The sequence below is a fragment of the Diabrotica undecimpunctata genome, chromosome 4 (genome assembly GCF_040954645.1).
Source record: "Diabrotica undecimpunctata isolate CICGRU chromosome 4, icDiaUnde3, whole genome shotgun sequence".
Lineage (NCBI taxonomy): Eukaryota > Metazoa > Arthropoda > Insecta > Coleoptera > Chrysomelidae > Diabrotica > Diabrotica undecimpunctata.
The window spans coordinates 3,571,283-3,599,128 of record NC_092806.1 but is presented as its reverse complement, the minus strand read 5'-3'; the positions used below and the strand labels follow the sequence as shown (position 1 = coordinate 3,599,128).

Genomic DNA, 27,846 nt, shown 5'->3' with positions numbered 1-27,846 from the left:
TTTGAAAAGTGGACAATACAAGTTATTTTTCTTTTGTTTTATTTATTTCTTTATTCTTTCTTTAAACTTGAAGTGAATTTGATAATATATTCTTTGCCTAATACGATTTTTAAATATTTTTCGACCTCAGCCTCTTGATTCGTTATTGCTAAAGAAGTATCAGTTTTTCAAATTAATGGTGGAGATGCAAGTGATTTCACAAAAACTGCTTTTCTACTCTTATCTGACCTAATTGGAGACTTGGACACTGTGTGGGAAATTTTTAAAGAAAATAAATATCTGATCTGAATCACTGTCAATGACACTCTGCTGAGATCTGCTTTGTTCAGTGTTTCCCTCAATTTGCTTTGGACATTGCTCTACCTGTTTCTATGTTTCTTGGTTTTGGGTTGTGTTTTTATTTGGTCGGTGCTTTTCCTTTTTCTCTTCACGGCTTCCAAGATGTTTTTGACAATCTATTTTGTCCACCCTTACTATAAGTCCGGCAGTAGATATACAAGCCGGTTCTGGCGCAACCCCTAAATCGCAACCCTACGTTCGACGTAGGATGACCTGCGAGCTCATCATCATCATATAACGGGGGTCCTACGGCGATTGCCGCTTCCCGCATTTCAGTCTCCATCTTTTCCTATCTCTCCAATCTCCCTCTTCTAAGCCTCTAGATTGCATTGTTTTTGTAATTTCTCTTCTCCAGGAATTTGGTGGTCTTCCCCTTTTCCTTCTTTCTGGCGGAACATACATTAAGGCTTTCTTTGGCCACCGCTCCTCCTCCATTCTCATCACGTGACCATACCATTGTAATTGCCTTCCTTGTATTCTATCTGAAAGAGTATCTCTAATTCCTGTACGGTTTCGTATTTCCTCATTCCTGATTCTTTCCATTCTCGATACTCGACATGACCTTCTAAGATAATCCATTTCCACAACGTCTACTTTATCTCGTTCATTCTTTGTCATCGTCCAACATTCGGCACCATATGTGGTAATTGGTTCTACAATTGCTCTGTATACGCGAAGTTTGGTATGCATCTTTATTTTATTAGACCACAGTAATGAATTCAGTATTCGGATGCATTTTTTCCCTTGGGTTATTCGGTTTTGTACATCTATCTTAACTCTGCCATGTGCTGATATGATGCTTCCTAGATATTTATACTGGTTGCAGCCTTTTATGACTGCGTTTTCAAGCCTCAGACTGCGAGCTAACGTTGAAAAAAGGATAAAAAATGGGATTGAATGCACTATACGTCATGTGTATTGGAGCACGCCAAAAGAACATTAACCGTATAGCGCCCAAATGACCTAACGTACAATGACGTCTGAGGTTTCGTTGAAAAGGATATAACGCATAGAATACAAATACATAAAATGAATGTCTTTTTCGCATGCCCTAATACAAATAACGTATAGGGCATTCAACCCCATTTTTCATCCCATTTTCAACGACCCCTCGCACATCATCCTACGTCGAACCTAGGGTTGCACTAGAACCCGTCTTGTATATCTACTTCCGGCCCATCTCCATTCAATTTTAGATATGGTTGCACTAATAATGTCTTTCATCTTGATTATGCTACTAAAATTTATCTTATGTAAATATACTATTAAGAAAAATTATATGTTTATTGTTCTTCAAGGGGTATAGAAGAAAAACCTGGAAACCTGCTATAAAAGAATCCATAGTTTTATAAAATTTCCCGACGACTTTCTCTAAACTGTAGGATATTATCTGTTGCACGCATCTACACCATTGCGTGATTGATAATTAGAGTTGCTTGTGGAGTTTCATTTAAATGAAAAGAAAATTCAGCGATATCATAGATCACAATGAGATGCTGATAAAATCCGTCAAAATCAAGTATTTTGAAGAAAAGCAATGATGCTCCTTAATCTGAAGCAGAGAATTTTCAGATATTCTTTGTTCTGTTTTGATAGTTCTAGATAGAGATTTGTTAGATCTATCATAGTTTGGTAGTCTAATCAATAAGAATTTGAAGCCACTGAATGTTGTAAAATGGATATAAATGGTTTTAACAGTACTAAATAAAAGAATTTTAATTTCTTGATCTATCTGCACAAAATTAAATTTTTTATTTACCTGTATAGCTGACCCAAATTATAATGGGCATTAATATGATCTGAAGAATAATTTATAGCTGATAAGAAGTGTTCCTCTGCTTCTGACTTATTATTTAATAAAGTACCTAAATTATTGTGTGCACTGGCATAAGTTGGCCAAAGCCTGAAATAAATAAAGTAATAATTACATCAAGTATTGTTAATAGAGTAAGAGAGGCCTAAACGATGGAGAATGGGCAACAGAGAGAGATGGAAACGGTTGAGCGAGGGAAGGCAGTGAATACTGTAGAATCCCTGAATATATATATTGTTAATAACATATCCTAATTTAACTATAATTGTGAGCTTTACGAATAAGAAAATTTAAAGGCTAAAAATTAGCTAAACAAGCTAAACAAGAAGCTTCGAACGAGATTAAAATGAGACACCAAAGGCAATTAAAAATTATTCTTAAAAGCGATTAAAAATTTAAGAAATGAAAAGGTAGATCGAATGGCAATAAAAAATATAAAAGAATTTATTGCTACTGACGAAGTAGAAATCATGACAAGCTGGAAACATTATTTTTAAAGTTAGCTCGATACTGAGGAAATGATGAGGAAAGTATAAATTATCAGGTAAACAATAAAATAGAAGATATAAAAGACTATGTTATATACGAAAAACTGAGTGAAGGAATAAGAAGACTAAAAAGAATGGAAAAGCTTCTGGAAATGATAAAATAACAACGGAAATGATAAAATATCCAAGATATCAGCAATTATTTATGATACTAGCGATTTACAAGAAAGGAAATAACAGGAACGGTAACAATTACAAGTGAATTCCTCTACTTAAAACTATAGCCAAATTATACTGGCATACAGATTGAAAATTATTGTTGAACCACCACTAACATAGTCACAAATGATACAGAGAAGGCTTATGAACAGTAATAAGTTTGAAATAAATAAATATAGACAAATATTTATGTTTTTCTAATGGTAAATAAATAAATACTTACTCTATTGCTTTGTAGTAATGGAATTTAGCTAACTCTTGTTGAGAAGAATCTCGTAAAAAATTGGCATAATTATAATGCATCTTGGCATTGTGAGGTAGAGTTTTTAAACCTGATCTAAAACGACGAAATATGTTAAATAAAGGCAAATAAATGTGTAGTAATTGTCTTAACAATTTACTTGAATTATATAATCGTTTTATAGAAATTACAGGGAACAAATTAAGTAAGATCGGCGAAGGCTAGCAGCTCAGTAACAAAACTCAGCAAAGTAACGAAAGCTCATACTATTTCACTGGATCGTGTTGTGCATATCAACACATTGTCACTATTGTCACTTAATAAAAATATGGAGAGTACAGTCAACTCCTGTTGTTTTCGTAAACTTATAAGCTCTCTTATCTTATTTAGGACAAATTTCTTTCGTTTTGCGTCAATGTCAGAATGCTTTTCTGACAGGAAGAAGAAAAAAAAACAATGAAAATTTTGCCTTATGCGGAATTAGAGTCGGCATTAGCAGAATGGATAGATAAAGCTCGTAACATGGTTATATCCCTATCAGGTGCAACAATTGATGCAAAAGAAAAACAGTTTTTTGGGCGCTTTGGGCTTAGAAGATTTTGATGCATCATCTACGTGGTTCATTCGCTTTATGCACAGCCATAGGATGAAGGAGATAGGACTTTATGAGGAGAAGCTCAGCAGTAACAAACAAGAAGCTAAGGAATTTTAAAGTAGATTAGAAGAGTTTTGTCTTCGACTGATATTTGCTATGAACAAATTTATAACGCAGACGAATCGGAGCTCTTTTGGAAACGTCTTCCACTCGGACGCTAGCTTTTGCAAGTAATGTTAAAGCAAGTGGCTATAAATCCAACAAAGAACTTATCACAATTATGTCCTGCAGCAAAGCTACAAAAAGTCACACAGGTAACTGAAGTTAACGGTCATTAATAAGACAAAAAAAAAACAGATCTTTCTTTGATCTTTCAAATCAAAAAGATGTATTATTGATTGACTACCCCTTAAGTCTGCTCTCGGAAAAATGTTTGCAAAATATTGCCACCACAAACGAATCCCTTAGTTCAGTCTATAGACCAAGGAAATATGAGAAAAAATTGTTACCAAACATCGAAAATTGTAGAAAGATGAAAATTGACCCTGGATTTAAGGATCTAACGGACGAAGACATCCTAAGAAAATGCTGAGGAGAAAACAAAGAGAAAAGTGACAAGGAAGTATGTAGAAGAGATTTTACATCTGGGAAATAAGTGACTCACGAAGCGCCCTTGTGTCACATTAACGAACTTTTAGAATACCTAGATAACCGGTGTAAAAAACAGTGTAAAAAATGTTAGATGTGAGACAGAGAGTCTCAAGCGTGGATAAAGAAGAAGGGGTCTACAGTTAGGTTAGCACCCCATTGGTAGACTTTAAAACCATACAGCTCATAGAAACAGGATTATGCCTCGAAAGAGTGTAAAAATGTAAGTATAAATTAAAAATTGTAAATTATAACAACTTTAGTTGGCATAATATTCGCGACTTTCGTTATCGCTAAAAGGATAAATGGTAGTTGACTGTACGTTGAAATGGTATTCTAAATCATTTGTATCGACACAACTACTTAACATTTAATTATTTCTATATAACAAGCTATTGGTGAGTTAAATTGGTATCTTGGGTAAATATAAAACGAATTACATACATCTTTATAGAATTCATTTAAATTGGAATACATAACTATTGGACCATATATGACCCTCGCGTCTCTTCGCTATTTTGTGTACTGTAGAAAAACATAGTAAATTAAAAACTTTTCGTTTACCTCAACAACCATTCACGAGACTTCCAATCTCTATTTCTCATGATAGTTCTTAAACTCTGTGTTACCAAAAATAATAGTAGTAAGACAGATATGGTTTGTCTCTGCCTCGAATATTTTGTCCAAACTATTTGTAATCCATAAACCACCAGTAATATAAAACCTAAACTAAAACAATACAAAAAGAAATATTTTATTAACAAACCATTTCGTAGCAAAACTTAACTAAAAAACATTAAGGTTTTTATAGAATTTCAAAGACATCTGCACCGAAATTTTTGTACGGTTCCAAAATAGCAGAAATGGTAGTTAAAAAAATCTAAAATAGAGTTATGCGTTAGGGGATGGATACCCAAAGAGGCCTTACGTATGTAGCGTCCAAACGGCTTATTCTATAAGGGTGCGTGAAGGGCCGTTGAAAATAAGGTGGTAGCAAGTAGAAAAAAACAAAACATAATGATCAAAACTTATTTGAAAGCTGTTCGAAAGCGGATTAAAAGCTGTTTGAGACCTCTTTAAGACCCGTTCAAGACCTGATCAGGGCTAGGATTAACCAGGATTAATCATTAGAACAGTCTCTAATCAGGTCTGGAACAGATCTTGGTCATGTCTCGAACAATGACCTGAATAAATCTTGAAGATTTCCCATTGATGTTATTGAAGATGTTAATTTCCATACAAAAAGTCCAGTGTTTTGCATGTGAGGGGTACGTCATACCCTACGACATCAACACAGGGCTAATATACATTTAACGACAAATGTTTTTGTTGTATAGGAGGAAATTCTTTAAGCATATTAGGACAATATGGAAATCCCAAGCTATACACCAATGTGAATTTAACCATAAATAATCAGCCAGTTGAAAGAGTTACGTCCTACAAATATTTAGGTCTTTGCTTCACTGATACTAATGACCAGACAAGAGAAATCAAGAGGCGAATAGAGATAGCGAGACAATTGTTTGTCAAAATGAAAAAGTTCCTATGCAGCCGGGACATAAATATAAACTTAAGAACGAAAATGTTAAGGTGCTATGTTTTCTCCGTTCTGCTGTACGGCATGGAAGTCTGGACACTGAAAAAGATAAACATCAAAAACATTGAGGCATTCGAGATGTGGTGTTACAGGAGAATGTGGAAAATACCATGGACAGAAAGAGTAAGTCATAAAAACCATACAAATGAAAAAACTGGAATATCTGGGCCACATAATGACAGGAGAAAAGTACTCTCTGCTTAGACTCATAATCCAAGGAAAAATCTCGGGAAAGAGAAATGTGGGACGTAGGAGGATTTCCTGGTTGCGAAATTTAAGGGAGTGGTATGGGTGCAGTTCAATACAGTTGTTCAGAGCTGCAGCCAACAAAGTAAAGATTGCTGTGATGGTAGCCAACCTCCGATAGGAGACGGTACTGCAAGAAGAAGAAGGAAATCCCAAGAGTTTTACTAACTATGGAACATAAACTATGAATAAAAATCAAAACAAGAAACCAAAGAGTGGTTGGTATGTATTGAAGTTCACGGAAATCAATTGAATAGTAAAATAGATATATCAAACTATAGAATCGTGTTTTTTATCGAATCATGAAACTTATTTCAAAATTTTATAGTAAGTGTTAATATACATACCTTGGAATATAAAGTACTCTCTCTGCTACAACGAAACCTACGGTTACCAACAAATTTGTAGCAGGTAAAAAAGGCACTGTGAGAAGTAATAAACCTAAAACTATTGGTGTATGTGTTTGACCCTAAAAATATATAAAACATGTTATAAATATACCCATAAGTTCTAATAAGATAATGACATAGATAAAAGAACATCCAGGAATAATGAATTTATTACAAATATAGAAAAATTTAACAGTTGGAAAAAATGTATAAAATTAATAATGTCTTGAGTCTCCATGATGTCTTCAGAATCCAGAAATGCATCTGGGCGTAATCCTAACGGGATAATCTTGCTCTTGTGGTATCTAATCTTCTTCCCCTAATATTCCAGATATGTTCAATGAGTGAAATATGGGGAAATCTAAAGAGCCAAGTAAACAAATCGACTTGTCTTCAAAATCATCCAACGTAATTCTGACTGTATGGGATAGCGAATTATATTGTTGGAAAAGTGAATTGTTAGGCATCCGTATATAAGATAAATATCCTGGATGTATCATACGGCGGTTATGTTTCCTTTGATGAATATTAAAGGTGACTTGCTTCAATAAGAAATCTTATACCATAATTTTAACGGCTTTCCTGATTACATGTCCAACAATAAACCATCGCCGTACTAATACTATTGTGTAGTTTCTTGTCTATTTTTCTTCTTCTTCTTCTTCCTTCTTGTATGTAGGCTTTAAAGCCTGTTTCTTCTTCAATATTAGCCTCCTACATTGTTTAAATTATCGCACCATCTTTTTCTTGGTCTGCCAATACTTCTTCGTCCATTTGGTGACTTATCTCGTGCTATTCGTACGATACTATCCTCTACCATTCTACTAACGTGTTCGTTCCACTCCTGTTTCTGTTTTGCCACCCATCCATTTATGTCTTCTATATTGCATGCTCTGCTTATGTTTTCACTTCTCTCCCTATCCAACAGTCTTTTCCCTGATATTCGTCGGAGTATTTTCATGTCTGTTGTTTCTAGTAGCCGTCTCGTTTTAGATGTGTCAGGTCTTGTCCCCGCCGTGTATGTTAATATAGGCTTAATTGCTGCTTTATAGATTCTTGTTTTCGTGTCTTTTCTTAGGTGTTTGTTCTTCCATATTGTATTTACTTGCTTTTAAGCTTTGTTATCGTACTTCTTCAACATCTCCATAACTAGTTATATCTATTCGCAGATATATAAACCTTACTTCCTGTTTTATTACTTTCCCATCAATTTCGATTTTACATCTTTGGAGCTCGTCTTCTGTCTCGGCGATTATTGCGGCATCGTCTAGATAACATGATATTTGGATTTCTTTCTCTCCATTCTGTAATTATGACCTTTACTTACTGCTTGTATTATTTCGTCCATTATTATATTAAAGAGAAGTGAGCTTAATGAGTCACCTTGTCTGACTCCGCTTTGTACTGATATATACTATGTTAGTTCTTCATTTATCTTTGCCTGTATTCGATTATGGAAGTAGATGTTTTCGATCGTCGAAAATAGATAAGACGTCTTCGACTTGCATGCGATCAAAAGTGTTTGTCAGGTCTATAAGACATAGATATGCTGGTTTATTGTACTCGATGGCCTTTTCTGTGATTTGTCTTAGTACAAATATGGCGTCTACGCACGATCTTCCAGATCTGAATCCTTGTTGTTCATCTGATAAAGTTGTTAGTTTATTGATTTTGTTGGTTAGGACTTCTGTGGTAAGCTTAAGTGCGGTGTTCAGTAGATCTATATTGGAACTTTTTACATGTAATTAAACTAAAGTCACTAACAATCATTCCCCATTAAACGTTCCGTTTTTTTAATAATTCTTATTAAAAAATTTAAAGCTCAATAAAGCCGGTCTTACCTCAACATTTGTTACCACTTTTAATATAAAAAGAAACAGCATACCAAAAATGAATACTGTTAAAATATTTCTGGAATCAAAGATTGATGTAATTAATGGTATGGAACCCATCTGCCAGTCGTGTGATAGCGTCCACGGACATAACAGCAACCAAAAGTTGAAGGCTACCAAGTAGCTGTACGTCAAAAACCTAAAAATAAATTAAAAATGTATGCTACAAAGTGTACAGTACATGTTTTATCCATTAAAATCTAACAAAAAATTATCCAATACACAAATTTCCTCCAAACTTTGAAAAATCGTTTCCAGGATTCTGCAATGCTATAGAGGTGTTACAATGTCGTGTCTGTATAAAGCTGAACAGTAGCATAGCATAAGGAACAAATTTGTGCTGTCGCCAAAGTGACCAATCACGACACAGATTGTTACTTTGGCCGGCCAATCACAAAGCTCGTTATTAACTGCTTTGTCATTGGCCTCCCGGCGGAAGATTGCTGCGAATTCTCAAACACAAAGTGTATAAAAGAGCAGCACATCTTCCGATCGGGAACTTTACGTAAATAGTAATCGTCCTTACAGGATCGAAAATATTGTTTGCGAAAGGTAGTGACACGAAGCGAGGGGCAGTGAAGAGTCAACACTTTGTCGGCATTCTTGTGCCTTTCGAGGAGAGTGAACGTGGCCACACAGTGATGTGCGAAGTTCCGGCATCTCTGTGAAGTTCGAGGTATACACTGTGCCCAGAATACTAAGCATATATTTCGATTCATGTAAGATGAAGTCATTGTAAGAAAGTCGAATTGTTAGACTATTCTGGTTGCCGGTGTCCCTTTGTCGATCACAGAGGCCCGGCAAACTTCCCCACGAACTCCACGAAGATGGAGTCGAAAAACTTACGATCCTCCTTCAGAGTAGCGGTCGTAGAACGCCAGGAAGCTCCAAACACCATGGAGGACGCTACGGCCGTACGACAGTGTCTATGCTGTGACGGTAGTCTGAATCTTACGCGCGACTGTTCCTATGAAAATTGTTAGGTAAAATCTAACGACGCCACCTTTTGCGTTTGTGAAATTAAGTGGTCTAAGTCATTTTTAGATAAGCGTTGATAATTTTATGTAATTTTGGATTTAATGTACGTAAATATATTTATAGATAAGGCGGTGTCAATAATAACAGAGGCACGTTGCCAAAAAAGGCACGAAGAAGTTCCGTATCAGAATTCGAGTCTGATCAGGATATCAATGATAATATTTCGGAGCATAGTTTACATAACACCAATACTGAACAATTCTCCAGTGACACAGAAAAAGAAGTTTCTATTGACAATATTTCTAAAATTAACCTGCAAATTGGGCCTCAGTTCATAGAGGAACATGGCACCCAGTGGAAAGAATAAACCCAACTTCATTTCAGCTAAAACACGCCATCCAAATATTGTCACTAAACTTCCAGGACTAGTAAATGAAGCTAAAAGTTTAAAAGAGATTTTAGGCAGCTGGAAAATATTCTTTGCTATAGATATTCCCGCTTAAATCGTAACTTTTAAAAACCAGAAACTTGATGAACTGCTTTCACCATACATTCGTCCTCAAGATTGTTTATGTACCAATTTAGAAAAGATAATGGCGTTTATAGGATAGCTTTATTTAGAAGATGTGTTGTCACATATATGATATGTATTTGGCGCAGTTACTGATAAAATACCAAAAATAAATAATTCCGAAACGCAGCCTACAAAAGTTTCTAATTGATCATTTATGACCACATTGAACTTACGATAAATTCACAAACACCGTATAGATGTTTATTACAAAAAACTTACCGTACATACATAGAAGAATGGAAAGCAGCTGGATTATCTTGTTGTGAAAATTTAGGAAAGGATCCCTGTAACATTGCCAATCGAAGTGACAGTAGGACTCCAAACTAAAAAGAAATTACAAAATATCAAAATAATTGGCATGTTATAATATTTATTTCTAATTACTTAATTTAAGCATTTAAATCGAAGTAATTAATTACAACGCAATATTTACAATACATTTATAATTTACTAGATTTATATTGAGTGTTTTCTTAATATTAATATAGTATTGTTTTTCTGATTTTTTTTTCCATACTACTTTATCATTGTTTTTTTCTGTGCCCTGGCTCCGAATACTTTTTTTTCAATCTTTCGTATTACTACTTTCTGCTATATTTGGACTTTTCCTTTTTTCCTTCACTTTGTTTCCAAAGAACGTTACTCTATATGCTGTGTACTCAATTTTTTTAGAAAGTTCTAAGTACCTTGGTACATAGACAGACTCAAACTGCAAAGCTCTAATATTTTTGTTTCCAAAAATATCCCCCTAAGTACCACTTAATCGTAGTTTTTTGGATGTAAGTGGACAGAAGAGTCAGTTACTGGATATTCTTACAAAAAATAACAAAGTGCTAAAGAACTTAGAGGGCGATCCCACTCTTTTTCTTATTAGATCTTCATTTAAATCCCAAGAATAATTAATAAATACCTTCCTTTGGGTTAAAGTAGCTATAGTCTGAGACTTTTGATGGTATATTTTTATAGTGGTCACAATGCTTAAACATAATTTCTGTAAGGAATCTGTGTTGTATCCATTTAAACAAACGGTACAACGATAATGGTGTGATCCAGCATCCATTATTTGTAACTGCACATTTTTTGTCATTTTAGTATAAATGGGACTTGGATCCGTTAGACTTTCACAGTTGTACATCATAATTTTCTTGGTGGTTTCCTGAATTTTTTCACAAGTTTGTAGATCCAGCTACATTTTTTTTCTAATTCGTTATATTTATTTTCTTCAAACTGCTGTGTTAATCTTTGTTGGTGTTTGATTTCTGTGTCTTTTGATCTATTAATTTTTTGCTTTAATTTTTTGTTTCGATTATATTATTTCCATTTTTTCTTCTCTTTGCAAAAAAATGTGCCATTATGAGAAGATAATCTTCAGTGTCTCGTTTTATCTCTCTTTCTACCTTTACATCTTTTATCGTCTTTCTCTTTATTGTCTAATAAATAGTCTATAACGGACTTCTGACGTCTCGAGAGTACTCTGACATTTTTGAGATTTTTTTGTCAGTCTTTCTTATCGAAACTTATACCAACTTAATATTAAAGCATTTCCGATTAAAAAATGTACGACAAACTGCTGAAAAATACCCGTGCAATGGTTTAATATTGTATTAAGGTCTTGTAGATCTAATCTTTCTCTTATTAAACACATTGCAGATGCCACTAAGGATTCCGATTTGTTCCAAGTATATAAACAATAATAATTTAAATATAATTGGCAATTAAAAATTGCTAAAAAGTCAGCTTACTGTAATTTTATTACTAATTCCAATAATAAATCTAGAGACTGCTGAAAAATAATAAATTTCGAAAGAAACAACACAAGATCCAGTTCGATACAACCTGATCTACCCCCAGACGAAATAAATCAATTTTTTAGTACAATTGCAGAGAATGTTATTATATCTCTTCCCACTATTAATGTCGATATCCTCTTTAATTATAGAAATTATCCTTCTCCGAGCAATTCCTTTTTTTCGTCCCGTTGATAGCAAAATTTTAAAAGAAACTTACCAAATAGTTTTAACACCGTTCACTCATCTTATTAATATAATTCTATCAACTGGAGCATTTCCGAAAGTACTAAAATACTCAAAAGTGCTACCTTTCAACCGGCCATACAAATATCCTATTATTACTGTATTTTTTATTGTGTGATAATAATTGTATTGTATTAAATAACATTGTAATATTAAGAATTAACTTTCACGTTCTGTCGAGAGAAACAAATAAATAATAAATTTAACAAAGTAAAAATTAAAATCAAGTTAAAAATTTCCGAAACTTCAGAATAAACTTCGTATTTATCTAAAGAGTACAAACTCACCGAAGCAAGAACTTTGGCAATTCGATTAACAAACCGAAACGTCTCGCCATTCCACCTGAGAAACCCCGAGGACCTGCAAAGCATAGGAATCGTTGAATTGTACAAAAAGGTTTCGTTTTCTTAACTTAAATTTTCAACTCTAACGATATCATCTTACCGTTTTAAGTGGGGCCAACTGAAGTAGAAATCGAGGGCTAAATTAAGCAGAAACACTGTGACCCCTGTTTCTTTCGCCAACATGCTGAAACCGGCTAAAAATATGCTCGTTTTTAGGTAGCATCTTTCTGAGTCACTGAAACAGAATACCGTATTATGGTTAATATTTACTAACAATAAAAATAAAAGGTAAAACATGTTTTAAGATAAATCACGTAATAAAAGGTTTTATTTGATATTTCGGTTTTTATATAGTAAGTCATCTTCAAAATATGTGTTACAGTTCAAAAGTAAACTTTTGTTAATGTAGTCAATACTTTTTTTTTTCTAATATGTGTTAATGCTTTTACTAAAGCCCTTATGGTAAGTACAACGTGTCAAAGAATATTGAAAGTGTAATTTAAACCTTGTAGATTTGGGCTCTATGATGAATAACAATGGTGACAACTCTTCGAATATCAAGCTCAGACTAGCGGTGGCCCGAACCGCAACAGCTAAATTAATTAAAATATGGAAAGAACTAAAAATATGGTACGTCCACTCTATCTTTTCCCATGCATGAAATTATTCACGAATTACTTTTTATACTACGTCTCTTTTTTACTCTCAGAAACTATTATTACAAAAATACGCCGCTTGTCCATAGAAATCACAATGAGTTAAACAAGGATCAACAATATGGTATGTCTTTGATATCTTGTTTACTTTTGAAATTTTGACGTTTATAATTTTCATTGACAGGGACATTAGCACATTTGTCGTGTTTATTAATTTATTTGAATTTTTTTTGGTTTTTTAAATTATTTAACTTTAAGTCTTTGGGTATGTCATTTGAATTATATATTTTCAAAAATAATTATTGTTAGAACGACTAACTGTTGTCATTATACCACATCAGCCTGGCTATAGTTCCGTCCAACAGAAACTTATTTGTATATTTTCGAGATTTATTATTAATATTTTTAAGATATGCCTGGAAAACGCTGAATTCCCAAGCGCACCAACTTGTGTTGAATTTATATGAATATTTTAAGTTAGAAAGAAGTAATGGATGACCTTTGGAGCCTCTTACATCTGTTCAAGAGGTAAAATATCAAATGCATGTTTATTAATCAGCTACTATTAAGTGATTTTTTAAGAGAGTTGCCGCTGCTTTAAAAATATCACGGCGGACAATATACTTGATAAAAAAAGGAAATAAAACAATCCCGTCCTTTCACAACCAGACAAAAAAAGACGTCGTCTTAAAAGTAAGTATTGATTTCTTCAGTGTGAATTTTTATGATAAACAAGAACCTGGGTAGGTACTTCAATTTTCATGAAATTTTCTATTCACTTATTTTTGGCTATAAAAGACGATAATGAATTCTTGTTTTTTTTTTCAGAGAAGCATGTTACTCTTTGGAGTTTGAGCTGCCACTTAAGGGATAAAGAAGTAGTGGATATTGGAAAATCATCGCTTAGTACATTGTTAAAAGACATCCGATTTAAATTCAAAAAGGATGACAATCGACGAGCATTAATTGAGCAAACTAGTATTGCTGCTCTAAGACCCAGATTCCTTCGTAAATATATGGAAAATCTTGGAAGTGTATTTACAAGAGAAGTTGTTTTTTAAATGAAACTTGAATTTACTCTAAAGGAAATAAAACAAATTCTTGACAAGACAATAGTGCCAAAAGTGTTTGAAAACCAGGAGGTTATGATGGTAAAAGTTTTGTAATTGTTCACGCTGGTTCACGCAAAGGATTTGTTTCGGGAGCAAATTTATTGTTTTGCTCAAAATCTAACGTATTTGATTATCATGGAGAAATGAACAACGAACTTTTTACTAAGTGGATAATTAATACCTAATTTAGAAGAGCCATCATTGGTTGTAATGGATAATGCTTCTTACCACATTGTCCTTTTAAATAAACAACCTTCAACTACTTGAAGGAAAGATGAAATTATTAGTTGGTTGATAACAAATAATATTAAATATTTTGACCCATATTTTTCTGTGGGTCAGCTGAAGCTGAATTGCTACAAATAGGCAAAAATAACAAAAAAGAAAATATATATGTAATTGACGAGTTGGTTCGAGAATATGGTCATGAGGTGTTCAGACTGCCTCCGTATTACGGTTTATTATAATTTAAATATGTGGAATAAGGCACTTCTTCTTCTTTTTCTCGTGCCACTCCTAGCGGAGATTGGAAATCATCATGGCCACTGCGACTTTGTTAGCAGCGCGCCTAAAAAGTTCAATCGAACTACACCCGAACCATTCACGTAGATTACGAAGCCACGATATTTTTCTTCTTCCCACACTTCTTTTGCCCTTAATTTTGCCCTGCATGATATTTCTTTCAATAAGGCACTCGAACAATGTAATGCAGATATTTGGGAGAAATGTGTCAGCCATACTAATCAAATTATTAAAAATCTAATTACAATAAATCCTGAGGATAGCTTAGATTCAGACAGTGACGAGAATTAAAATACATGGGTTTCTATTTCGGTTAGCAGTTTATTGTTTTATAGTTACCCAATCTTTTATTTGAGTCTTGTTTGAAGACATGTTTGGTACTTTCTCTAAGAATATGCTATGGCATGAAGCGTTATCTGTTATAATGTCTATATGTGTATACCTGTGAACCCTTAATGAAGCCATTTTCATTACCAGCATGAAGAATAATAAGTAGATAGATAGAGTTCCTTCTGGAGCGGAAGTGACGTCACACGTCGATCGTCAAGCGTACGTATCCTCATGGGTCAAGGCCACGCCCCCCTCGTGACGTAGGAACGTGCCTAGGGTCTCGAGGCCACGCCCCTCGACCAATGGTGACGTAGGAACGTACCTCGTGTCTCTAGACCACGCCCCTCGGCCAATGGTGGCGTAGGAACGTCCCCCCATGTCTTGCTGACCAATGGTGGACGTCCTCGTGACGTCGGAACGTGTCGTCGACCAATGGCAGCATAGCAGCGTCAGTGGTGGGAATAGCAACACCCCCAGCGACCAATGACAGCTCAGAATTTGAATAAACATCATAGAAATGGCGGTATAGCGATGAGGGACCAATGGTGACATAGTAACGCCCTCCTCGTGACGTCGGAACGTGTCGTCGACCAATGACAGCATAGCAGCGTCAGTAGTGGGAATATCAGGCCAATGGTGGCATAGTAACGCCCTCCTCGTGACGTCGGAACGTGTCGTCGACCAATGACAGCATAGCAGCGTCAGTGGTGGGAATAGCAGGCCAATGGTGGCATAGTAACGCCCTCCTCGTGACGTCGGAACGTGTCGTCGACCAATGACAGCATAGCAGCGTCAGTGGTGGGAATAGCAGGCCAATGGTGGCATAGGAACGTCCCCCAATGTCTTGCTGACCAATGGAGGACGTCCTCGTGACGTCGGAACGTGTCGTCGACCAATGACAGCATAGCAGCGTCAGTGGTGGGAATATCAGGCCAATGGTGGCATAGGAACGTCCCCCAATGTCTTGCTGACCAATAAAGGACGTCCTCGTGACGTCGGAACGTGTCGTTGACCAATGGCAGCATAGCAGCGTCAGTGGTGGGAATAGCAACACCCCCAGCGACCAATGACAGCTTAGAATTTGAATAAACAACATAGAAATGGCGGTATAGCGATTAGGGACCAATGGTGACATAGTAACACCCTCCTCGTGACGTTAGAACGTTTTCCTCGACCAATGATGCCACAGAAACGTGTCCTCGACCAATGGTGGACATCCTCGTGACGTTGGAGGCCAATGGTGTGCATCAACGGCCAATGAGAAAGACGTGCATCGACTAATGGTGGAGTCGTACCACAATATTAACGAAAAGACGCCCCCAGTCCCCCCCATTCCCCGAAAAAACGCTCCCAGTCCCCCCATTCCTCCCGAAAAGACGCCCCCCCAATAATAACAAAGCTACACGTCCAACGTAACCAATGAGAACGATGTTCAATCGCTGGTCGGTGACTGCGTTCTATGAATTGACAAAGAGAAGAAGACGAATGACAGACAAAGAGAGCAATTTTTCCTCGTATTTTTTTTGTAATTAAAACCTACAACCATTAGCGTAAAACTTCTAAATTTTTTCAATTTATATTTTACGAGTTACCTCGTATATATTTTATCGATTACCATAATAACAAAAATTCGTTTATTTTTCAATTTATACTTTACATGATCAGTTGAAATCTTTATAAAATATATCTTGCTACTGAGAATAATGACATCATCGGATACGCCGGCTATTAAAAATGTCTCACGCGATCACGATATATAGCCGGAAACACGTGCACATTCCAATTCGATTATTTAATGTAAGATAAAATATATTCTCTCATGGAGGCAGGAAGTTAATAATTAAGCCCGGCATGTGATGCATAAATGAATAGTCTTACGAAATATTGCGCAACATAGTTTTAGCGTGGGAGAGGCAGTTAGATAAAGAGCAGATGCACTACATATCGTCAGTTCAATTCTGATCATCCTTCAGACAAGTTGTGTGTTTTGTGCAGCGTCAGCAATTATACAAAGTACCGTTCGGAGAAGTTCTGTGTTTGTGAAGTGCCGGCAATTATATATACAAAAGTAAGTTTTATAATACTTAACCTTTTTTATATCATTTAGAATTCATCATTATCTTTACTAATTTCCAATTCTTAATAATTTTTCTGATTTAAACATTTTATTCAAATTACTTGGTTATATTCTCCGTTCTAAAAAAAAAAAAAAAAAAAAAAATGTTTGTAAATAGTGCGGTATTTGTAATTTTTTGTTTCTATGAAAGTTTTGTTAGTTAAAACTATTTCATTGTTAAATTAAAAAATATACATATTATAATAGATAGAATTTTTGTAAAATAATATTGCTACTCAAAGATATTTCACTGTTAAATTAAGAAATTGCTAGTCAAAGATATGTTACTGTTAAATTAAGAAAATATATATTGTTGCAGATGGACCTAAAAAAGATTAATGCATCCTCTCTGCTTACAGAGAAGACAATCAAGCCAATTAGAAAGCTAAACAGCCTACCCGTAGGAGTACCCCAGAAGATAATTGCGGCAAGAGAAGTCGATACGAAATTTGGGAAATCCATCCTTATTGAATTAGAAAAGGAGGTGACGTTCTTGCCGCAAAGGGTGGTTGAACTCTACAGGCCGCATTTGGAACATTTCAGCGAGGGAAAGTACAGCTTGGTGTTCCGAGGAAACGTTGCCACTGGAAAGGTGCAGCCAGCCGCCTCGTTTGAAATAATAGAAAATTAGAGGATAAAAAAAAATATTGGTGAGTTTTTCATTTATTGATTTATTGCTTTTTACTTAATCATGAGTAACATTGGTGATCTTAGTAGTGACATTGTACAACATTTAATTCAAGCGCGTGATGTTTTGTTTCGAAATTATACACCGCGAGAAGCGAATATTTGGTTAAATCACATTAAAAGGCATTTGACTTTGTTTACTAAAGCGATTCGGTGTGGGGACTTGGAATTAGCTAAATTACGGCAACTACAGACAAACGCGGGGCATTTAAAGACAATTAAATCGGAAATTCAAAATTTCGGTCTTCGCGTGGGTGGTGGAATTACTAAACATCGTCGGGTTAAATGGGAAGATGTAAATTCCGCATTCAAGAGTAGAATCAGAACAGGTATAATTATTAATCTAGGACACAAAGATTTAATGCAATTTTTCGGGGATTGTTTTAAGTTATTTAGAATTCGAATTAAAAACATTTTAAAAAAATTAAATATGATAAAATGTAATATGACATTATGTGGAGAATTTATTAGAAAATCAAATCAAGGAGGTGCTATTAACCAATTTAAATATTTTAATACCAAAAACGAAGCCATAGACGCAGGAACGGACTTGGTTTTATGGTTTCACACAAACATAGTCGATAAATTAATGTCTAAGCTATCGGAATTTGAAGAAACGGGATCAGGGTGGGCTTTGAAAAAAATAGTTTCTTTAGAAGTCAATATAAATAAATATGAAGTGGGAAATGGAGCTTCGTCGTTCATTAGACTACCAGAACAAATCCAAAAGAAGCACGCATGTATAAATATCAAAAACGATGATGAAGCATGCTTTTTTTGGAGCATAGTTTCAGCGATTTATCCAGCTAAATGCAGTTCAGATCGTACATCTTCATATCCACATTATGCGACTGTCTTAAATATCGATGGGCTAGAGACACCTATGACTATAAAGGGTATTTCAAAATTTGAAAAGTTAAATAATATTTCTGTAAACGTGTACGGGTTAGAAATGAATGTTGCTAAAGAGAGAACATTTTACGTAACAACGCCGGTAAGGCTATGCAAAACCAAATTAACTAAACATGTAAATTTATTGATTGTACAAGATAAATATTTTCCAAAATTGAATGACTACGAAGCACCTATGGCTCACGATGAATCTGTAGAAATTAAGTATCATTATTGCATGATTAAAGATATGTCTCGACTTATGTCCAGGCAGTTAAGTAAGAACCGTAATAAAAAATTTTTATGTGATAGGTGTTTGAATTATTTTAGTAGTTTTGACAGATTAAATGATCATGCAAAATACTGTGAGAAAATTAATGAATGTAAAGTTTCTTTTCCATCATATCAGAATGTTGAATTTAAAAATCATATTTATAAACAAACAACTCCTTTTGTAGTCTATGCCGATTTTGAGTCAATGTTGAACAAAGTTAAAAACAGTCCATTAAAATGCAAAACAATTAAGTATCAGCAGCATAAAGCCTTTAGTGCAGGTTATTACGTAAAATGCTCTTACGATGAATCTCTGTCGTTTTACCGAAGTTACGCAGGTGAAGATTGCATGGAGTGGTTTGCCAAGGAAATGACGTTGTTGGCGGCATTTGTGCAAGGAAAAATTAAAGATATTGTACCTATGAATGTCACACCCAGTTTTAATGCATCTAATTGTCACATTTGCGAAAAAACGTTTTCAGATAAGGATGTAATTGTTCGTGATCATGACCATTTTACCGGAGATTTTCGAGGACTCGCACACCAAGTGTGTAACTTAAATTTCAAAAAACTTTTCGTTGTCCCAATTTTTTTTCATAATCTTAGCGGTTACGATTCGCATATGATGATTAGAGATCTTGCGAAAAATGGTAGTATCAGCTTACTACCAATAAATAAGGAAAAGTATATTTCATTTACAATATACGATTCTGAGGTCAGTATTAAGTTGAGGTTCGTTGATTCACTGAGATTTTTAAATTCATCATTGGACAAGTTGGCTGCCACATTGCAACCTGAGGATTTAAGATATTTAGCTAGCGAATTTCCAAATACCACTCCCGAACAAATGGAATTATTGAAACGAAAAGGCATATTCCCATACGAATATATTGAGTCTTTCAATAAATTGAATGAAACGCAACTACCATCAATTGATAAATTTTACAGCTCATTATCGGGTGAACACATCTCCAAAAATATGTATCATCATGCTCAGAATGTTTGGCAGTCATTCGGTATTAAAAATATTTTGGAATATAGTATGTTGTACATGAAAACTGATATTATGTTACTGACTTGCATTTTTGAAAATTTTCGACAAAAACGTCGAAGTACATACAGTCTTGATCCTGCATGGTACTATACCATGCCTGGATTTTCTTGGGATGCAATGCTTAAATATACTGGATGTAAACTTGAACTGCTGAATGATATCGATAAAATCATGTTTATTGAGAAAGCTATCCGAGGTGGTATAAGTCAAGTAAGTAATCGGTATTCTGAGGCAAATAACAAATACATGCATAATTATGATCCATCAAAGCCTAGTAAATATGTGCTATATTTAGATGTCAACAATTTGTATGGTTGGGCAATGTCTCAATTCTTACCATATGGGGGTTTCGAGTGGGTCGATACCAATATTGATGTCTTGTCTATTCCTGACGATGGAGATACAGGATACATACTACAAGTGGATTTGGAATACCCAGAACACTTGCATGACTTACATCGAGATTTACCGTTTTGTTGCGAACATCGTGTGCCACCAAGAAGTAAGCTTCCAAAACTTATGACCACCTTGTACCATAAAAAAGAGTACACTTTGCATTATCGCAATCTAAAACAAGCTCTGAATGCAGGACTCAAACTAACAAAAATCCATAAAGTGTTGAAATTCAAACAGAGCGCTTGGCTTAAGCCATATATCGATCTTAATACAAAATTGCGAACTGCAGCAACTACAGCATTTGAAAAAGACTTGTACAAGTTAGCCAATAACGCCATATTTGGTAAAACGATGGAAAACATTAGGAAACATCGCATTGTAAAACTTGTATCAAAATGGGATGGAAGATATGGAGCGAAAAATTTGATTGCTAGTCCAAGATTTCATAATAGAACTGTGTTTAATGAAAATTTAATGGCAATCGAACTTAACAAAACAGAGCTCATTTTCAACAAACCATTGTACATCGGCATGTCAATTTTAGATATATCCAAAGTGTGTATGTACGATTTTCATTATAACTTTATGCTGCCATATATGGGAGTTGAAAATTGTAAGCTAATGTATGGGGACACTGATAGTTTTATCTATGAATTAAAATGTGATGACGTTTACAGAGATGTTATTAAAGCAAATTTATCCAAATTCGATACATCAGACTATTCTGAGAATAATATTTATGGAATACCTCAAGTCAACAAAAAAGTTCTCGGAATGATGAAAGATGAGGCAAACGGTCGCATTATGACTCATTTTGTCGGACTTAGATCTAAAATGTATTCGTTTAAGATTAGTACGACGGATGAGGATCGAAATGCATTGTGGGATAAATACAAGAATAATATGGATGATGCAAATATTGAAAGACTTGCAAATAATTTAGGCGTCACAAAAAAATCTAAGGGTGTAAAATATTCAACGGTAAAAAATGACATTACTTTCGATGATTATGTTAAGTGTTTAAACGAATTTACAACTAAAAGTGTTTCCCAATCAACGTTTCGTTCCTACGCCCATGATCTTTTTACAATAACACAAGAAAAAATTGCATTAAGTCCGTATGACGATAAACGTTACTTGCAACAAAATTCTCATGACACTTTACCTTGGGGTCATTATGAAACCACAATGATTGAGTAAAAACAAAAATTAATAAATGAAAACATAACCAATTTTTTTTTTATAGCTTTATCAATCTCCACACGAAAATGGATTGGCTATTTGTTAAATGAATATGTAGAATGATAATTGTAATTTAGTGAAAATCAACATTTGTAATTATTATAAGTAGAAAATAAAAACTCTAAAAAATATACATTGTTTTCCTGTAATTTTAAGTCTCAGCTTATCTTTTCCAGCGTTGTGAGACATTCAACGTGAAAATAAAAAAGACATGTTTGCATAAATAGCATTTATTTTGATTATTACATAAAATCATTTACAACTTTAATTTTATAATAATATAAATATTCTCTTAAAGCATTACTTAACAAAGTGTCTGTGGAAATTTCGCAAAACGCAGTTAAAGCTTCAAGTGGTCCATATAAACTGCTTCTGCTGCAAAAGTTTGATTGTATCAAATCGATAACATTTCTATAATAAGCATGAAAGTGTAAATTATCCAATAACGATACACGATGACACACCAGACTGCTGTTTACTTCTAGGATTTGGTTGACATCCCTTTCATCTAGATAGTATTCCAGACCATGCTTTTCAATAACAAGGAACTTGGTTGAATCATACACTATTTGTTTAATTTTACAATAGTCTCCACACTGAAACTCGATAGGATTGTAATCATCTTGAGAGGTGCTGTTAAAGAAATCGCAAATCTTCTGCTTAAAAATTCCGATTATATCATCCCACTCGAACGTGTTTAAACTAATTCTTGCATTCTTGTTGTGCTGACACAAAATAATGGCTGATGAGAAATGACGAGCTGGAGAAAGGCCAACTTTGATTATACACTTGTCAAGCGGAAAGGATGCTTCTAGTAAATAATATGGTTCATTTTTGGCTGCTTCTTCGAATGTCGCCAAAACTCCATCTAATTCAGCTTCATAATCGATATCATCTGATGGTGAAGCAGCAGCTACCACCATATCGTCTGATGAACTATAACCACTATCTTGAGAACTCATATTGATGAACTGGCAGGAACAACTGGGCATGAGCTTGCAGCATATATGAAATTTATACTTTTTGTCACCCCCCACTCATTTAGTGTATATCTACGCGGTGTATGTAAAAGTAGATCCTAAATGATATCTTTAACGTTAATCCAACTATTATGGCTACTATCGAATCCCAACCATTGAACATACATCTTATTTCCACGTCTGCGCAGTACTTTCTCTACTAAATATATGTCTTTATTTTTTGTTTTCTGTAATTCTTCTTCGTAGAATGCTCCTTTGATAGGCGCTCCAGTCATATCTTCAATCAAGTATGTTGTGGGATTCGTTATTTTAATTTCAGTAATTTTAAACAGTTCTGTTGTCCAATTCGGTTTATATCCCTTATCGAAAATGTGTTTATTTTTACTAATGCGAACCACGTCACCAACTTTCAATTTTCTTGGACCGGCAATTTTCAAGTGAGTATAATATTTTCGTAAAATTTCATTTTCGTTAGATTTATTAACATCAATAGGTCTAAGTCGAATTTTGCTGTGTTTCGTGTTGTTGTACTCTTTTGTAATTTGAGGCAAGATATCAATCCATTTGTAAGTTCCATTAAGACTGAAATACTTGTAAAGTTTTTCCTTCAATGTTCGAATAACTCGTTCACATATGGCTGCTTTTTTAACACTAAAGGTATTATAGTGATTAATACTATGCTTTTTCATGAGATTTTGAAACTTGGAATTGAAAAATTCTGTGCCTTGGTCTGTTTGTAAATTTTTCGGACATCGTCGAGTATGAGCGAGAATATCCGAAAATGTTCGAGTAATTTCCTCCCCTGTTTTCGTCTTTAATGGTCGAGTCCACACAAACTTTGAAAAACAATCAATTACAACAAGAATGAGCTTGTAAGATTTATTTTGACTGGCATAAGGCCTCATCTCAGCAAGGTCCATTTGCCACAAATCGTCTAGTCCTTTAATGATTGTTCGTCGACGAGGATAATTTTTTCGTGCAGGCTTGTGTAGCTCGTTAACTAGTTGTATCTTCTCCTCGGTAAATGCCATGTCTAGCTTCCAACGATTCGATTCTTTGAACTAACGCTAATTCGTTGTTCCGTTGGCTTTATTATGTAAGAGGTAATCTTCCATTACATTAAGACGCTCATCTAAATCATGTGAATTAAGATCCGCCGTTTTAATCTTTTTTTCTATTTCCAACGTTTTCATCATAATTTGTGCATTTTGGTTGGCGGCATCTGTAATATTCTTCGTCATTTCTTGTTTAAATATATCAAGATCATTTTTAAATTCATGCATTTGTTTTGATAAATCAGATATTTTCGAAGCAGTCATTTTATTCTCATCAGACAACTCGTTAACTTTTTTACTTAAATTAACTTCTATTTTACTAATGGAGTTTGAGATTTTTTGTTCGAGTTGAGTATCTTTTTGAATTCTATTTTTTTGTATCAAATTAATCTCTTTTCTTAGAAAAGTTTTCGCACGAACAATGCTGTCATCTACATATTTCTTATTGGAAAGATGATTACCTGCTACAGGAGGATCTCGTGTAATGTCTTTATGTACTTCATGTATCTGGTTTTGTAAATCCAAAATGGATTGCTTTAAGCCTTCACGTAGCTTTTTAACAACTTGTTCATTAGAACGGTAATGATGACGACCAAACTTGTCAACACTCATGTTGGAAATGATGTTCCAATAATCCAAACATTAATATATAATATCTGCTTCACGTAATTCGTTGATAATGGCAACAATTTCATTATTGTGAGATGTGTTTCCTGCTTCTTGGGAAGCAACCAGCAATTTGAGTCTGTCGCATAGTTCGTTTGGATCATCCCAATATACATATTCAATAGGATTATCGTTGTAGATCAAATGAGAATTATCGACGAGCCCTGACCCTTTGGAGCTAGATGGTGAAGATAACGATGTTCGAGGAGACGTTGTCATCGATGATGAACGAGTCGTTTTTGCTAAACGAACAAGACCTTCGAAAGGTTGTCTCTTTAATGCAGTAGATCGAGTTTTCGGTGGCGATTTCTTTGTTGTTTCATCGGTAGGTTTAAATAGCGGTTTGATAATATGATGATATTTTTTCCCAGTTGCACCTTTAAGACGACCTTTGGTATCCAGATGAACTTCTGTACTATTTAATAAACTTTTATAGTGCTTTAAATCTGTATCATTATAATCTTCAGGGTTATCATAGAAAATTAGTTGGTATAGACCTGGCGTTCCCGGCACCCATCCTCCTTCCCCACTACCATCACTGATGACTTGTATACTACCTTTGTTTTTGTTAAAGTTTATTCGTCGTTTACCCAACATCCAGCCAATTTCATCATTGTAAATAGGTCCGTAGTTTTTATCAATTTTATTATCTTTCATCCAAAATTCTTTTATATACTTATGGCTCATTGGAGGATATTGCTCGATATATTCATCAATAGCCTCTTTCGAAACATTATTAGGATCAAATATATCATGTTCGTTAACTTGATCGATTGATACTGCATCGGAAAATACATCGTCATCTCTGGCTTCTTTTTTTATCTCTTCCTCCGTTTTCACCTCTTCTTTTTTAACGTGTCTAAGCTTGTTATTAATAGCATGATGCAACGTTTTTGACGATTGCGCAATATCTGTTAGAGGTTTAGCTATGGGCTTAAAGAGTTTATTTAGCGACTCATCTTGTTCTGTTTTACCTAACTTTAATGCCAAATACTTTTTGCGAATGACACGAGCTAGTTCGGCAACTTTACGCGTGCGCGCAGCTACCTCTTTGTCTGACATATTGTTATACAATGCGTGTTTTTCGATCATACCTACAGTTTTATAAACTTGTCGAAACCTTTACGATATCGTCCGTTAGAAATATCGAAATCCTTAACAATGACGAATGTACCGTATTTGTCCTTCCAACATTCGGAACAAAATTGTTTAAATTGCTCAAATGTCATATCAGGTGATACGTGGTCATCAAAGACGTGTTTCAAATTGAGCTCATCTTGCTTAAACAATACAATAAGATTCGCATTATCACGTAAAAGTTGTTTGCCTGCTCGACTGTATGATTGACATAGGTATGCACAATCAATGTCTTTATGTCTACCCATACAGTAATATTCACGTATTGTTTGTTGTGGATCCGTTGATACGTCATCAAATATGAATATTGAGTTTGGTTTAGCTTTACTTGGGCTTATAACATCATCATTATCTTTAAATGGAAAATAACCTACTTCTTTCACAGACTCCAACACTTCCTTCAAAAATTGATACTTGGGTTGAAACAACGACTTTGAATAAACGTAAACATTTTTGAATTTAGCGCCATTCAGGTCAAAAAGTAATGCCAACATAACATTAGTTTTTCCACATCCGCTTGGACCACATATGATAGCACGAAATGAATGTGGTAGCAATGCACCATGTTTGCTGGTTCTTGTCACGTTGTCGACAAAATCCAAGTTTTCCACTGCTAGTGTCTTGTCTTGTTGAATGACCTTCATCTTGTGATTGAGATGTATTTTGTACACATGGTTATATAAAGACATTTTTCAAAAAACGATTCATTTCAATGTTGATCGTTCAAGGTGAAGGAGTGTTGAATTCTCTGATCAATAGTCTACCGTTTGAATTGCATGCTCCTGGTTACCAATATCTAGGACCTGGAACTAAATTACAGAAACGTCTAGCTCGTGGAGATCCGGGGATAAATCCGTTAGATCGAGCTGCGAGAGATCACGATCTCGCATATTCCCAAAGTAATTCATTGAAAGATCGACATAAAGCAGATTGGGTGTTGGAAAATAAAGCGTGGGAACGAGTTAAAGCAAAAGACGCATCTTTGGGTGAAAAAACCGCTGCCTGGTTAACTACTACAGCAATGAAAGCTAAACGAAAACTGGGTATGGGTATGAAACGTGGTAAAGGTGTTGGTTCATTTAAGCGACATGTGTTACAGCCAATTATCAAAACATTGAAACGTGCTCCTCCGTCACCAAATCTGCGTAAATCCGCTCTACTTGCACTTGCAGCAGCTAGAACAGCCGTTAAGAATGTAGGTGGGAAGAAAAATGTACGTGTTCCAAGAATTATTCCATTTGAACCAAAATCTGGTGGGATTTTACCTTTAATCCCAATCTTTGCAGGCCTATCAGCTCTCGGAAGCCTCGCTGGGGGCGCAAGCGCGATAGCGAAAACTGTTATCGATTCAAAGAATGCTCAAAAGAAACTAGAAGAAGATAAACGTCACAACAATGCAATGGAACATCTAGGCAAAGGATTATACCTGCGAAAAAACGCTAAAGGTGGCTTTGGATTATATTTAAAAAAGGCAAAAAACTTCCGCTGAAGCTACCTAATAGGCCTTTAACCAATGTGGATTTAAATAGATTTGTTAAACTACTTAAAATTTCAAATTTCCGCGGCGTGTTCATGCGAGATAATTTACCACGTAGCCCTCGTAAACATGAATGTGCTATTATTAATCTCGACATTTCCACAAACCCCGGTACACATTGGGTAGCTTACAGAAAGATAAACAACGATATAGAGTACTTTGATTCATATGGTTGCTTGAAACCACCACGAGAACTAGTATCCTACTTGAACGGTGGAAGAATTTTCTACAATAACGACCAATATCAAAGTTATAACCAAATTAACTGTGGACATCTTTGTTTAAAGTTTCTCTACAATGGAACCATCTAACGATATATTGAGAAGTGTCATTTGCATTTTTATGAAAAATATAACGAGCGTTGTTTGGTATGAACTACCTCAAGATATTCGTCGCGCACTAGAATATTATTTACCCTGCAAGAAAGACTATAATAGACATGAATGGAGTGATGTTTGCGGCATGTATATGGAAAGTAGATGTGTATTTTGTAATGTGTCATATTATGAGAAAAATTTGTAACAGTATAAGAATAAATAAAGGAATTTTTAACATATTTTGCTATTTAATTTCATACACCTATTCAAATGTATCAGTCATGTCTCGATTGTTGACCTTGACAAGTACTTCCAACGAGTTTTCGTTTACTCCTCAAGTACCTCTTGTGCTTGACCCTAACCGACAGTATTATGTAGCAGTGTTGGGATTTCATACATTTAATTCGATTCCAAACATCGATGGCGAAAAGTTTTACTACTACGAGAAAAATGATCGAAAAAAGTTGTGTAGCATCGAT

The 27,846-nt window shown here is 34.8% G+C and overlaps 1 protein-coding gene across 1 annotated transcript in view; it reads right to left on the bottom strand.

The window, feature by feature from the left end:
• Positions 1–27,846, bottom strand: part of LOC140439045 (protein O-mannosyl-transferase TMTC1-like) — a 79,356-nt gene that overhangs the window by 7,680 nt on the left and 43,830 nt on the right. The window contains exons 5-12 of the mRNA XM_072528687.1: positions 12,497–12,631; positions 12,340–12,412; positions 10,239–10,342; positions 8,417–8,606; positions 6,534–6,655; positions 4,908–5,072; positions 3,083–3,196; positions 2,099–2,242 (exon numbers count right to left, since the gene is read on the bottom strand). Of these exons, the coding sequence (XP_072384788.1) occupies positions 2,099–2,242; positions 3,083–3,196; positions 4,908–5,072; positions 6,534–6,655; positions 8,417–8,606; positions 10,239–10,342; positions 12,340–12,412; positions 12,497–12,631 (1,047 nt within the window). The remainder of the gene's footprint in view (positions 1–2,098; positions 2,243–3,082; positions 3,197–4,907; positions 5,073–6,533; positions 6,656–8,416; positions 8,607–10,238; positions 10,343–12,339; positions 12,413–12,496; positions 12,632–27,846) is intronic.